At 37.7% G+C, this 14,872-nt stretch overlaps 1 protein-coding gene across 2 annotated transcripts in view; it reads left to right on the top strand.

Annotated features, from left to right (window-relative positions):
• Positions 1 to 613: 613 nt before the first annotated feature.
• Positions 614 to 14,872, top strand: part of RERG (RAS like estrogen regulated growth inhibitor) — a 113,486-nt gene continuing 99,227 nt past the window's right edge. The window contains 2 exon segments of one of the 2 annotated variants that reach the window (NM_001261674.1): positions 614 to 855; positions 4,464 to 4,638. In NM_001261674.1, coding sequence (NP_001248603.1) covers positions 4,578 to 4,638 — 61 coding nt within the window. In that variant the 5' untranslated portion in view covers positions 614 to 855; positions 4,464 to 4,577. 2 annotated transcript variants of the gene reach the window in all.

The following is a 14,872-nucleotide window of genomic DNA, read 5'->3' as shown; positions in this document are numbered from 1 at the left end:
AGGGTGTAAAAATCAAATCCGATGAGGGATATGAAAGCAGGTCCAGCACAGCTCGCATATTAATTGTCTTTATTACGGTCTGAGAATAATGGAGTATGACTCCAATGCAAATCCTATAAATGCTGATCTTGTGAGAAGGACAAGAAGTTTTTGGAACTTTCTCAAATGTATGAGTAGAATTTCAATTGAATTCCGTGTTTGTTTTTCCTAGCATCTCTCAGTTTCCAATCCAGTCTGGATTTCATTCCAGTCATTTGCTAGCCTTGCATTACCTTCTCCTTCAGTTTCCTCTTGGGTATCATGGAGAGAGAATTAAAAATACTTCAAAGAGATATTGTAAGGATCATTTGAAGTAAGGATTAGAAAACACCACGTAGTGATGCTTTCTTAGGCAAGCTTTTAACCGAAGAAAGCTGCCCTTCGGTGACAGCCTAGAGGCCTGGAAATGACCAGTGAAAAAGGGAAGCCCGTCTTGGGTGCAGCAAGTTAAAGACTCAAGCTCGCAGGCCTGGGAGGCAGCGCGGCGGGAGGAGCCTACCCCTGAACCCAGTAGGGGGCGCCGAAGCGCCGCACTGCAGCATCCTGGCCGCGGAGCGCAGCGGCCTTGGCCGGGCTCAGCTCGCGTCCTGCCGCAGTCCCTCCGCCGCTAGTCGGAGCGAGCTAGAGTGAGGAGACCCCCGCCGGGCCAGTGGCACTTGCTTCTGCGGCTAGTCCCACCCACGACCGCAGCCCAGCAACTGGAAACGCAACCCGAAGCCCGGGCTACTCAGCGTGGGAGGGCTTCGCGATCTTGGGGGACCCATTCCGAACTTGCAGAGAGGACCGTGGCTCTCCTGGCCTGGAGAGTGTGAACAGGTGAGTGTCACGCACGTGTCCAGGTGGCTCTTTCGGGACGACTTCCTGCAGACCCATTCCGAGCCCCTGAGCGCACTCGGCCTCTGAGTCAGTCCTCTTGGTCACCGGGTCCTCCTCCCAGGGTGGCTTTGGGGTTCGCTGAGAGGGAGATGTGAACACCGGCAGCCTGGCTTGACAGGGCTCTCCTAGCTGAGAAGAAAAACGCCCTTGTGACTTAAGGCTGCATTTTCTCCCTAGCCTGAAAGCAAGTGACTTGCAGTCCACAATGGGTTTGTTTATTATTGCGAGATACCTGTTGATTTCAGAGCAACATTAAATAGCCAAGAGGCTTATACAATTAATCCTGGTTTGCTGTGGGTACTGCGTAGTGATAAGAAGAGGGAGAATTCCTCGTAATGAGACCAGGAAAACTTAATTTCAGAACCAGAGAAGGGGAGGCCAAAAAAGAAGAGAATCTCATTTCCAGGACTAGACTAGGGTCTTTGCTTCCCTAAATAGCTACAGTTGATTTTGATGAGCGCCTGAAAACAGAAGTTCCAAGCATGATTACCTTATAAAGATGCTTGCTTGCCCCACCCCCAAGAGGAAGCAGAAAGCATGAACTTTGATAAATATAGCCTTGAGAATGATTTATTAGGAATGAAAACTTTCTTTAAATAAGTAAGTAAATAAGGTTACAGTGATCTAAATATCATAGGTCTAACAGAGTGTAAGCTCTTCGAAGGGAGCTACTTTTATTTGTATGTGCGTAGCGTAAGTGTGGAATAAATCATTGAATGCATCACTAATAATACAGGATTTGGAGGCTAGCGTTTTTCCTTTTTCCTTTAATTTATGTTTAGGAAAAAAAAAAACCTACACCTTCAAACTAAATAGGTATGACTTTACCTCTAGGAGTGATAGGAGCTGAGATGTTTTTGTCCTAATAAAGCACCGTCCACCTAAAAAGTGAATGGTAAATTTCAGCCCTACTCAGAATATTTCAGCAGAACATTAGGACAAATGGATTTTCTTAGATCCACATATGGAAGCTCTCAGATTATGAATTATTGTGAACATCAGAAACTTGGCAACAGTTTACTTATTACAACAATTTACAAATTTATTTTTGTTTTCTATCTTGTCAAATGTAACTTTTCACATTTTCATGTGAGAAATAAAATGTTGAAGAACTCATGTCAGTTTTGTGTCTTCCTTTAAGTGATTTTTCTAAACATAACACTAGGTTGACAATAACCAGCTGTATCTTTATTAGGTTATAAATGGAAGAAATAGCTCACACAATTTCTCTTTCTTAAGTGAAATTCCTATGCCTCTGAGGCCATTTAGGAGTTACTAAAAAATGGGACTTGTCATTTTTTTTTAAATCACATTTGATGGCTACTTTCATGAAATATTAATCAGAGAGATAATTACTTGCATTTTATATCCATGGATATTAACAGTTTTGCATGAAATAGAAAATTATTGTTTATACTAGCTCCAGACACTTCAATGTTTCAAAGAAATACTTGCCAGCACCTCTTCTCATTTATAATTTAAATAGTTAATGTATCTCCATATATTATGTTTCTGTGATGAAGCACTAAACCTTGAAGACATAGGGGCCTTTTCTTAATGAATGCATCTAAAGTGACAAATAAGGAAATCTTTTTATCTTTAGCCAAAAATATGGGACTGGACAAATTGCAGATGTTTAAGCTTCTGGTTTTTGTTATTAATGATTACTTAGACACTTTTTCATTATTGAGGATGAAGTAAACAATAGCTAATGTTAATGTTGATTTTTCCTTCCTTCAGAGGAAGCTCTGGCACTTTGAAAATCAGCAAATACAAAACCTTGTTAGGTATAGGATGATAGCTTAAATACATAAGGAAGAAAACAATTGCATGTTAATGTCTTTGTAGAAATACTTTTTCAGAAGGGTTTCCACTTTTTTATTTCTCTCTCTTAAGAAACTCTTTGTAAAAATTTATAGATGGAAAAAGTCTAGCAGGAACAGTTAACACATTTAGATAACATATTTGTGTTTAAAACGTCTTTACAGACTTGAAAACTGAATGAATTATGAAGACTGATGTGATTAAGTTTAACACGGGTAAAAGTGCAGTGTTGTATTTAGGTTTAAGCCATTGATTGCTGTACTGTGCTACAGTACAGCCATGGTATGCAGATTAACGATAGTGAAAATCTCAGGGAATTTATACTGGGTCAGTTTGTCAGGTCATATCTCAAAGTGGAATGCAGTGGACACCACGTTTTTAAAGTGATTAAGATGTTGAGGAGGCAATGCACATGATGAAAAAGGGAGTAAAGGTCAAAAAAACATAAACGAGAGTGTGCATTCCAGGAAGAACAAGTGGACAGGCTGGGCCTCAAGTTCCTAGAAAAAGGAAGCCTAGGATGGAGCAAGGGTCCTACTAGACACTAGGATCCTTGAACGGTTCTGAGTGAAATAAAAAGTTGACTTATTTTGAGTTATTTCATAGAGAAAAACCAGGACAAATGAGTAGAAGCCACAAGGAGACAGATTAGAGCTCAATATTAGAAAGGCAGTTTCTCCTAATTGGAGAAATGAAGCAGCTTTCAGAAGTAATGAGCCTACCTTTCATACCTGGAAGTGGTAAGTCAGGAATGGAATATGGAATGATTGTTATGTCCTAAGGGAAGATTCTTGCTAGAAGAATGGCTAGAAGATTCCTTCAGATGACCCCCACTCCAGCCCCCACCACCACCAAAGCTCTTTCCAAATTTACATTTCCGTGGTCCTAAGAACCTAGATGTCATTCCTAAAGCACCAAACTAAATAAGATGTGCTTACTTTGTACGTAATGTTATTTCCCAAGTTTTAAGACAGCATTATAAACTAATTTACTTGAAGTCATCATAGAAAAGGAATAATAACTTGGAGCATGGCATGTATTGTTTGTGTACCAGGGCATGGTGCCCAGCAAAATATAAAAATATAATCTACATATTATATATTGATTCCTAGAACATGTGTGTCTGTATCTGTTACATGACTTCATCATGTGATCAAGTGTGAATTGAGATAAAATTTAACTTTGAGATGCAAAATTGAATTGTGTTGCATTGGAATTTACTAATATGAATGTATATTATTCAACCCAAAGAGACATGAAGAGGCCCACAAGTGACTTTCTCCATTGCCCCACTGCATGTGTTTGTACCCTGAATGTTTACAGATAGATGGTAAATGTGTGTATTCACATACTTTTAAGTATTTACTTTCTATTACTACCAAGAATCAATACCTTCATAAAAAAAATTTCTTGAGGAAGTACTTTAGAAATGCTATTGTGTGTGATATGCTAATGCATGTTTTAGTACCAACCAGATCAAAATCCAAGTCCTGAAATGCTAATGCATGTTTTAGTACCAACCAGATCAAAATCCAAGTCCTGAATCTACCATTTATTAGCTAAATCATTTACAGTAAGTTACCATAGACTTCTCACAGGATAGTGGTAAAGATCAAACTAGAATATGTTGATAAAGTGAATGGTGGCTGGCATATACTAGATGCTTAATAAATATTAATTCATTTTCCAGTCTCTTATGAATTCCCAAATTTCTTTTGTTTAAGGATTGTGGACTCTTCCAAGATTTACAATGATATGGTGAATCCAAAGACTGGAACCAAAAAGATTTGCTCAGTGTTTTAGTTTTAACAACAGTAAATTGTCTACCAGCACCCATCATGGCTAAAAGTGCAGAGGTCAAACTGGCAATATTTGGGAGAGCAGGCGTGGGCAAGTCAGGTAAGATTTTCACTGTGGTTGTTGTAGTGTGTGTGTGTGGGTGACTGTGTTTCTTTATTATCATTTCTTGGGATTGGTCAGGTGGGTAGCTGATATTTCTCCTATGCTCATTTGTTACTCTTTTAGATAAAGTCTCTTCATCTAGAACTTTTAGTTTGCCTAATTGACTGTTATATATCCTTTTGCTTATTTATGTTGAAGTAGCTTTGCTGATAACACACAGATAATGGATATATCAGAGGTCTTGGCATTCTGATTTTTAACAACCTCCAAAGAAATCAGATCGTGGAAATTATAAAATACATACTTGTGCTTTTCTCTATGTATGCGATCTTGAGGGACTGAGTTTACATATCATTCATTTTTATATTCTCAGCAAACAGCCCAGTGTCAAGCATGTGTTAGGTGCTTTAAAAATGCTTAAGTGAATCTAGCTTTATCAGAAGCAGAATTGCATTATTGCCCAACACTCGAAAATCCTGAGGATTCCTGAAACTTTAGGAGTGCATGCCCTTAAGCAAGATAGCTATTGCGAATCCCTCTGCAGTGAATTTAAATTAGCAAGTTCTGGCTAACATCAGTAATTCAGAGACTTTGTTCCCCATCTGAGAAATCACTAGCAGACCTTTAAGATTAAGGGTGAAATGGTGGAAGTGAAAAATGTATCTAATATCTAGTTTGAAAAATATATCTTCGATCTTACAATTAAAGAATTCCAAAGTCGAGGTTGCTAAAATATTAGGGCAGCATGACCTTTCAGGGTAACCTCTTGCCTTAGTCTCTTACTGGAGGAAGGAACCATAATTAACTGTACACAGAGCTTTTGGTTCTCAGGAAAGGACTCAAACAGATATCTGGTAGGTGCATGTTTGTAGAGGGAAACCTGTTTGGAAATAAGCTGTATAATCCAATACATTAGGTAATCCACAAAATCTTAGACAAATACACATAATAGCTTTTTAATTCTGTGACCAACCTTTCTTTTGTAACCTGCTTCTGGTTTAATTTCAGCAGTAATCTTCCCTCTTCTAAGTCTTTGTCTCTTCTTTTTCTTTTAATTTTTTCAAGAGTACTCTTTCCTGCTACCACCCTTTTCTTCTGTTTGCTGTTTGCTCTTGCCTCTGGCAGAAACCACGCAAGGAAAATAGATAGTTGGCAAGGCTAAGAACCTGCCAGCCTTCACACGACTGAAGATAGTTAAACTCCTCCCTGTTAATCTCCTCAGTGTTTTCTAATGGCGTGAGAACCTAATTTCCGTAGCTGGTGGAAGGATCTGGAGAATGAGGAAATGATTCCCGTGAATGGAGGATGGAGGGAAGGGAGTGTGGGAGAAGATGCACACTGCCAGCAAGAGCTTGTCTAACTCCTTGTGAGTGCAGGGTCCAGGCTTGAGGCTGACCGTTTATTCCTTCATTCCAGACTTCCCATGGGCAATAAGGGAAGGAGATTTTTAAAAACCTTGTATCGTTTGTTAAAATAACCTACATGCGATTTAAGAAGTCAAACATAAAAAAAAAACAACTCAGGTGAGAGAACCACATAGCTGTACGTGTGTCCATTCATTTCCCATCTTCATGATCTCAGAGCACGCCTGTCAAGGCTCATGCATCAGCCTGAGCTGGGACACCTGTTTTCATTGCCTTTCCCCACATGGTTTCAATTATTCCTCTCATTCTCACCTGACCATTTTTCCTTACGCATTTCTTTGTCCACTACTTCATCTTTTTCTTTTCTTCAAGCTTATTGAATATGAGTTCTTCCCTTACTGTCTTATCTGTTTTTTTATTCTCCCATTCATTACTTAAAACATAGCCATCTTCTGTTATAACCACGCTCCTGAAACTGCTTTTGCTAACGTCACTACCAAACAATAACCAACACATCTAATGATCATTTTCCAGTTCTGATCTTCTTAGACTTCTTTCTCTCATCACACCAATGCTTATTCTCTCCTGAAATTCCTTCCTTCCCAGGCTCCCATGACATCACACTCTTTGGCTTTGCTGCTCTCTCTCCATTGCTCCTAACTAGCTGTTTTCATGGTTTGCTCTTCATCTGCCCACTTCTCAAAGTTGAAGCTTCCAGGGTTCTAGGTATCATCTTCCTGTGTCCTTAACTCCATACACTGCCGCTAGAAGTGCAACTCATACCCAGAGCTGAAGATAACACCTGCACAGGGAGATCAAATTCTGCTGAACTTAATTTTATTTTATGTAACATGCACAGGTTGAAATTGCTCACTAAGTTTCTTTCCAACTCTAACAACATTCAAATCTTCTTTGGACTGTTTTCTCTATTTGCCTTAAATACATTCCACCATTTGTGTTTATTTTCATTTAGGTGAAAATGACAATGACGGACTACATACCTTTAACAATTGCCTTTTTGTCTGTCATCTGTAAACAGACAGTGTTTTCCTTTTTCAACATTAAATTATTTTTCTGAGACCTGTAACTGCACCTCACATTTTAAAAGCAGCACTTGTTTGATGCATGGGTGACAATTGTGAAGCCTTTTTCCATAGTTCAGTGAAAACGACTACAGACTACTTCATATCTACCAATTTGATTTTAAGACACTAGGTCTCCTTCTGTCACTCAGGCTGGAGTGCAGTGGCATGATCATAGCTCTCTGCAGCCTCCAACTCCTGGACTCAAGGGATCCTCCCACCTCAGTCTCCCCAGTAAGTAGGACGACAAGTGTGTGCTACCACGCCTGGCTCATATGCAACCATTTTGAAAATAGACTACAACAATATTGAATTTATGTTGATTCTAATTCTTTGTGAATATGGCTATTTGATGTCTCTGCCTCATCATTGTATCACGCATTTCTTTTTCTACTGCAGAGGCTTTAACAATCTTCTAGGTAATTTTTCCTTGTTTAAGTCTGCAAGAAATTATACCTGTTGGAATGTAATTCAGTAACTCTTCACTGAATTGTTTCAGAGGCTTCACGTCTTCCTTGTCCCCTCTACTTTCCTCACACTTAATACCAGTAGGAATTGAGGATAAACAAGACTTTATTGCCCATTTGCTAACAAGGAGTCGTATGGCTTGAAATCAGGAGTGCGAGCTTTTGTTAGCCCTGTGAACTTGGCAACTTTGGCAAGTTACTTAACCTGTCAATTTCTTCAACTATGAAAAACATATAATAGCACGTCAGTTGTTACTAGGATTGAATGAGTTGTTACATGCAAGTGTTCCTGGCACATTGCAAATGCTCAAAATTAGCTTATATTATTATAATTTGTTAAGGTATGCTTTTTTAATTTGTAAGTTCCACAGTGAAAACATACAATTAAAGATATACTTGCGTTCAAGTGAGTATTTTGGTTTTCACTAAGTCAGACAGCTTATAAGGTAAAAACTCCATATCCCTGCTCAGCATACCCTGAACACACACACACACGCAAACACACACACATACTTTCTCTCTTTTTCTCTTTCTTAAACCTAAAATCTGGTTAATGTCAATTATAGCTTGACTACAGATGATTGTAACAATACTTCATATGGCTTATATTTAATCTTGTAAAAAGCCAGAAATATGTTAGTGTCACCAATAAATTAACACCTTTAAATGTGAAAGTGCTTCTGGTATGTGGCAGATGGCTTCCTAAGCCCAGGTGATAGATAGGCCCTCTATATTTAAAACAGAATTTAACATTTACCAGAACTTTTTCATTGACAGTTTGACCATAGACTTGTCAGCAGAGGCAAAATTTAATAGTGTGCTAATTACTAAGGAGTACTGATAAAACATGTGAGGGATGCGTGTATGTGCACACACGTGTGTAATATGTAAGTATTTACATGGTCTGCTGTACTGGGGAATTCTTGTTCCTTCTAATTGTATCTTGCAGTTCGGTCTTCAAGTGAGCTTGCTGGCATAGGGATAGTACGGTGAACTCTATGGGGACGCTGCAAAGTGTAGGGTCATGATTTCCCAGCCCTTCCTATCTTTTGTTGCCCCAGCCGGGTAAACATTTACTTTCATTGGCTAAGGGTGAAGCATTAATAATGTGGCATGCAGGGCACAGATTTCCTTGTGTGCATCAGCCTATATTTTGACAAGCTCCAAGTAATTAAAGTGATAGGACTTGCCGATAAGCCTAGAATGCACACGTTTTTATTTCAGTGCTTCTTGTAGTTGTATTATTCAAATTCGTAGTAAGTGTGGGAGGGGGCTGATAGAGAAACAACTGAAATTGTAAATTTAGTTTCACAGTTGACATTCTCATTTTAGAACTGAAATATTGTGTGCCACTGCTAACTATATTGCTTGAAAGGGCTAGCTAGTCTCAAAGTTAATTGAGTAATGCTATCCTGTAATTCAAAAGCCAATTGGTGCACTCATCCATGAAGGCTTAAGTTCATAGACTCAGATTGCTAGGCTATAAACTGGGTGCCAAAAACAAACAAGCTTGTGATATTTTTTTCTGTGGCACAAAGAGAAGCGATTTTTCATCCTATTTTTTGTTTTTGCCTGCTTTATTCTCTGTCAATTATAAAAAAAAATTTTTAAAGCTTTTTTCATCTTATTTTCAAGTGGGACAGGGACTATTCTAATTTTAAATGTGACTTTTAAGATAACCACCAAAACCTGCTTTAAAATATATGTATACTTCAGACTGAGATATATGTATGAGATCTCATATATATAAAATAAAAAACAGAAACATCAGTCGCATCTCGGGTAGATCAATTTTCTTACGCTATAGAACTACCTTTTGTGTTTTAGAACTTTTTCTCTACTTAAGTAGCTATATACCAATTTTTCCCCTTCTTCAGGCTGAATGGCATAGTATGATGCTTTTCGAACATTGTTTTCAAAGTACATCTAATAAGAGAAAGAAAGATCTAGGGGGTTTGGGATATGTAAACATCTCAGAATCATGTAAGCATTTTGCATGTTTTATAGTTATATAAAATGTATGCAAAACTTACTATGAATTCCTAATATATCTGTTTGTTTAAACATAAAAACAATCTGCCCTAAAACTCAGTGACTAAAATGGACTTTTCAGGAAGACATAACAAGTTTATTCGTGGCTCTAATATCACATAGGTTTCAGGTCCACTTGAGGACCACAGGTATAAGAAGTAGCCTCGGCTGTGCATACCATGTGAACGTGAAGACAGACAACAACGCTGTATCTCAGTTTTTACCTCCTTGAGGACCCATTAAACTTTTGGAGCATTATTTTCTAAGATTCTATGTATTTTTCACCATCAATCACAGATTTTTGTTTTATTTTTCGTTGACAAATAGTAACCGTAAATATTTATGGGATATAATTTGATGTTTTGATACATATATGCATTATGGAATGATCAAACCAGGTGAATTAGCATATCCATCCCCTCAATTGTCATTTCTTTATGGTTAGAATATTTCAAATCCTGTCCGTCAGCAATTTTGAAGTGTACAATACATTATTATGAAGTATGGTCACCATGCTGTGCGACAGATCACCAGAACTTCTTCCTCCTGTGTAACTGAAACTTTGTACCCTATGACCAATGCCCCCATTTGGCCCATTGATACCTCTCCCAGTGACGTTAACCACCATTCCACTCTCTGTGTCTATGAGTTTGACTTTTTTAGATTCCACATATCAGTGAGATCATAGGGTATTTGTTTCTCTGGGCCAGCCTTATTTCACTTAGCGTAATTTCCTCTATGTTTATCCATGTGGTTGGAAATTATAGAACTTTCTGCTTTGTTAAGGCTGAATAGCATTCCATAGTGTGTGTGTGTGTGTGTGTGTGTGTGTGTGTGTGAGTGTGTGTGTATATATATATACACATATACATACACACATATATATATAAAAATATAAAATGACGTTTTAAAATCCATTCATCCATTAATGGGCATTAAGTTGTTTTCATATCTTGGCTATTGTGAAAAATTCTGCAGTGAACGTGGGAGTGTAGACATAAGATTACATAATCTTTATGATAAATTTGCTAAAAACACTAATCAAGATAAGCAAAAAGGGCAGATTATGCTTCCCTCTGCCCATGTGGATGCGGAGCTTGCATGGCCCCTTAACACATGTGTGTATATAAAGAAGCTTTTCCTAGTTGGTTTATGAAATTGAAGGATTACCAGAAATGCGGCCTATTGATTCCTTGCGTAGTTGGTGGTTAGAGGAATAATTGTTTTTTAAAGAACTGGACCAAAGGGAGGGAGGTGGTTTTGAGACAAGTTTGGATGTGTTTAGAAGAGCCTTTCTGTTGTCCTAAAATATAGTGCTCTGGTTACCTGTGGCTTTACAGCATTTGTCTCTTCCTTCACCTGCAAAGACAGAAAAGCGAAAAGAGGCAAACAGCCTAGATGTGTCAATTGTAATTTGTTTTTTCTACCCCAAGACCAATGAAACCATGTTTTCAAATTGCAGGTGTATGCCCATGTATATGTATAAAAGGCAGACCTCTGTGCAATTTATAAGTCATTGTTGACCTTTCTTGTATGCCCAGGAAGTAAAAAGAGAAATGGTGCTTAAGATGGCATAGGAAAATAGAAGTAAACAAAAAACTAGAAAAAAATGAAAATTAATTGTTACTGGTAGGTGGCTAAGTACTTTGCAGGTTGACAATGACCATTTCTTAGTTAAGGCTTTTCTCTTAAGAAAAATATAATTGGGGGGAAAACAATACTGGAAAACAAAACAAAACAAAATCAAGAATTATTTTTCAAAGCCAAAAGGGCGTATCTCTGTTCTTGCTTTTTTTATTGGAATATATTATTAAAATTCAATTGTCCTTTATTTTAAACTAATGGCTAATTTATTCATTGAAATGTTTCTGTAGTTAAATACTAGCTATCTATTAATTCCATTTTGGTCTCGACTTGTTTTCTTGGCAACTTGAAAAGACTAACTTTAAGTGGAGGGAAGAAAATTTTAAATCATCCTTGTAATTCCTCTTTTTATTCCTGGTATTTCTCCAACTTATGGGTTTGCGGAAATCAGCCAGATTTTCAAGGTGGTACTGGCCTTGAAGCCAAAATTCCAGTGCAAATGCATGTCTGTTGCTACAGCTGCCTTTGAAAATTGATGTGGTTTCAGAAAAACAGCCATAATTTCTTCCATCCCATAGAAAATGAGTTGCTATATTGTAAAGGCCAGGCAGTCTGAAATAGATAATTTCAGCATGAATAAACAAATATGTAAAGCTCATCCATACATATGAGAGATACATGTGAGAGAGATCTTTGGCGAGATCACCCAGCTTGTTGGTGCTAGAGCCAAGTCTAGAATTCCAGTCTATGACTCAACGCAAGGCTCTTGCAACTTTGCTATCAAAGGTTTTCATTTTGTATCATTCAGTTATTTTCCATATCTTCTCAGATATTTTATATTAGGAAATGAAATGACCATTAGAATTTTATCATACAAACTTTGTAAAACCTGATGGATCTTGTTTTTATAAGATTTATAAGAAATTCACAGTAACCAATAAATAACCGATGCATGGCAAAGCCCTCTGGGAGTACCAGGTGCATTACTAACCAAAATAGCCAAAATTCTCAGCAACTTTTATATAAAAGAGTGTTCTCCTGTGATGCAGTATTCTATTTCTTATAGCCTCGGATCAAGTGTTAAAAAAAAAAAACAAAACTGGTGAATCATCTTTTGCTAAAGAATGTGTTCCTCATTGTTATGTAAATAGCCTACATTACACTGTGTCCTGTCCTTATGATCTGATAGTAAAGAAGCACACAATTGACTGTAAAGATTGGGATTAAAACCTCATTTTAATTTCATCCTTATCTCCTTGTATTCATCTGCCCAATGATGGATTCATTTGTTCTTTTTCAATTTTTACAGAATGCAGGTAAAATTTTTACAGAATGCATTTTACCAAATGAAATTATGGCACTGAAGGTACTTTGAAAAATTACAAGTCTGATACAAATGTGGGCTTAATACTAAGGTTCTGTTATTATTGATCTGCATCCATTTTTTTTCCCTTATGTTTCTTAACATTTGTGTTTGGAGAAGCAGCATGGTGAACTCTTTGGCTGTCTACTACTGAAGGCCAGATGAATACACTCAGTCCAGCAGTTGGCTGTTTGTGTTCCTCCATGGACTGCCCAACAGGGAGGAATGTGACAGCATATCCAGAGGTTGTAGTTTCAATACCTTAGGAAGTTTTGGTTTCAAATATGTCACATGAAGAGACATTGAGTTGATTTTTTTTTTTTTAAGTATCAGTATGTAAAGTGGGCAGTCGAAAAGGAGAGGAGGGTTTAGGACAATAACTTAGGCTTATGCCTTATCGGAGAAGGGAACATGGTGTGTTCATATAATGTTTTAATAATCAAATCTTATCTTTATATAAATTAAAGCTTTAAAACATTTTAATATTTTTGATAGAGTTTTCAGTTAACATATATGTACATGTATGTGTATGTGTGTGTATTTATCCATTTCTCTACAGTCTTAAAATATAGTTTTATTCATTCAGTTGTTCATTCAACAAGTATCTGTTGAGCACCAATTTTGTGTTCAAGAAGAGCTGGTCTGGTACCCCTGCATATCATGCAGGATCCATGTACCTACCAAAAAGGCAAAGCAGTAGCTGTTTCTGTTCATTACACCTCTAGAGCCTCATGCAATATTTGACACATACTAGGACTTAATAAATAAATGAAACATTTGAATTAGACTATGTTGTCTAGTTTGGCACACGTGCTTTAAAACTGTATCAAGGGTCATATGTTTTAAATAGCCTTCTTATTATGACCAAAGTGGTTTCCTTGCCTGAACTTGACTGTCTCCAGTGACAGGAATGCAACATGACCGGAAGTAAATCATTCTTGCACATCCGCCTTTGCACAACTGTATCAGTCAGGGTTCCCCAGGGAAACACAACCAATAGAATACACACACTTACATTCATTCATTCAAAGGAATTGTCTCTTTTGATTGTGGCAGCTGGCAAGACTGAAATCTCTAAGGTTGGCAGGATGGAAACTCAGGCAGGAGATAATGTTGCAGTCTTAAGGCAGAATTTCTTCTGCTCTAGGAAACCTCAGTTTTTTCATTTAAGGCCTTCCAAGAACTGGGTGAGGCCCACCCATATTATCAGGGGTAGTCTCCTTTACTACTATCAGTCTACTGATATTAACTACATAGACAAAACCCTTACATTAGTGTTTGTGTTCCTCCATGGACTGCCTAACAGGGAGGAATGTGACAGCATATCCGGAGGTTGTAGTTTCAATGCCTTAGGAATTTTTGGTTTCAAATATGTCACATGAAGAGTGTTGGAATAAAATTATTCCAACAGTTCTTCCTGTTTGTTGCTTTTCCTTCTTTGGAACCAAAGGATTTTCTGTAGCTTGTAGGCATTGACTTTAACTTTATCCCCTCAGTGTCACATAGAGCATGATAAATCCCTCTTCTTATGACAGCCCTTCACAAAATTGAATATAGCCAGCATGCCTTGACTCATGCCTGAGTCTCTTCTTCTATAGTCTAGCTACAAAGAGTCTCTTAGTTTACCCCCATGAGGTCATAGCATCATCCTTTCTCTTTTGCTCTACAATGCATTCCATGAAATGTGGACCTGAAATTGAAGACAGACATTTCAGATGCGGTGTACCCAGAACAGATCAGAGCATAACTGTGATTTTGCTTCTAGATCCTTTATTTCTGCTGAGGCATCCTAAGGTCACTGTTGGTTTCAGGATGAGAGACAACATGATGTTGGCTCATGGGGAGTTTATTGCAAATGGAGACTGTTTTTTTTTTTTGTTTTTTTTTTTTAATGTATGTCATTGCTGAGCCAAACCTTCCCCAATCTGTACCTGAGCAATGTGTGTATGTTTCACCCAGGTATAGATGTTTATTTTCATTCTCTTAAGTATTATTTTGTTAGATTTAATCAATTATCCTGGCGCATCAGGAGCCTTTTGGATCCAGCATGTCTGTTATCCCTCCCCACTTTCTATCATCTGGAAATGTTTGTTTTGGAACATTATAGACCCTTGTGACACTCTCATTGAATCACAGAATTTTCCACTTTGGTATTATTTAGCTCATTGAGACGATGAGATATTCTAGTGAAATTATGTCACTTTTTGGATAACTTACAACTGGTTAACAAAAACATAGGTCTTTGGTTCTTGGTGTAGGCACGTTAACACTGTATCACATTGCTTCTGTGGTCAGTAAATAACTTCTGTTTAGGAGATTTGCCATAACCAAGGTGAGCTG

Source organism: Macaca mulatta, chromosome 11, assembly GCF_049350105.2.
Source record: "Macaca mulatta isolate MMU2019108-1 chromosome 11, T2T-MMU8v2.0, whole genome shotgun sequence".
NCBI lineage: Eukaryota > Metazoa > Chordata > Mammalia > Primates > Cercopithecidae > Macaca > Macaca mulatta.
The sequence above is the reverse complement of the archived record's forward strand: the minus strand, read 5'-3'. Positions and strand labels throughout refer to the sequence as shown.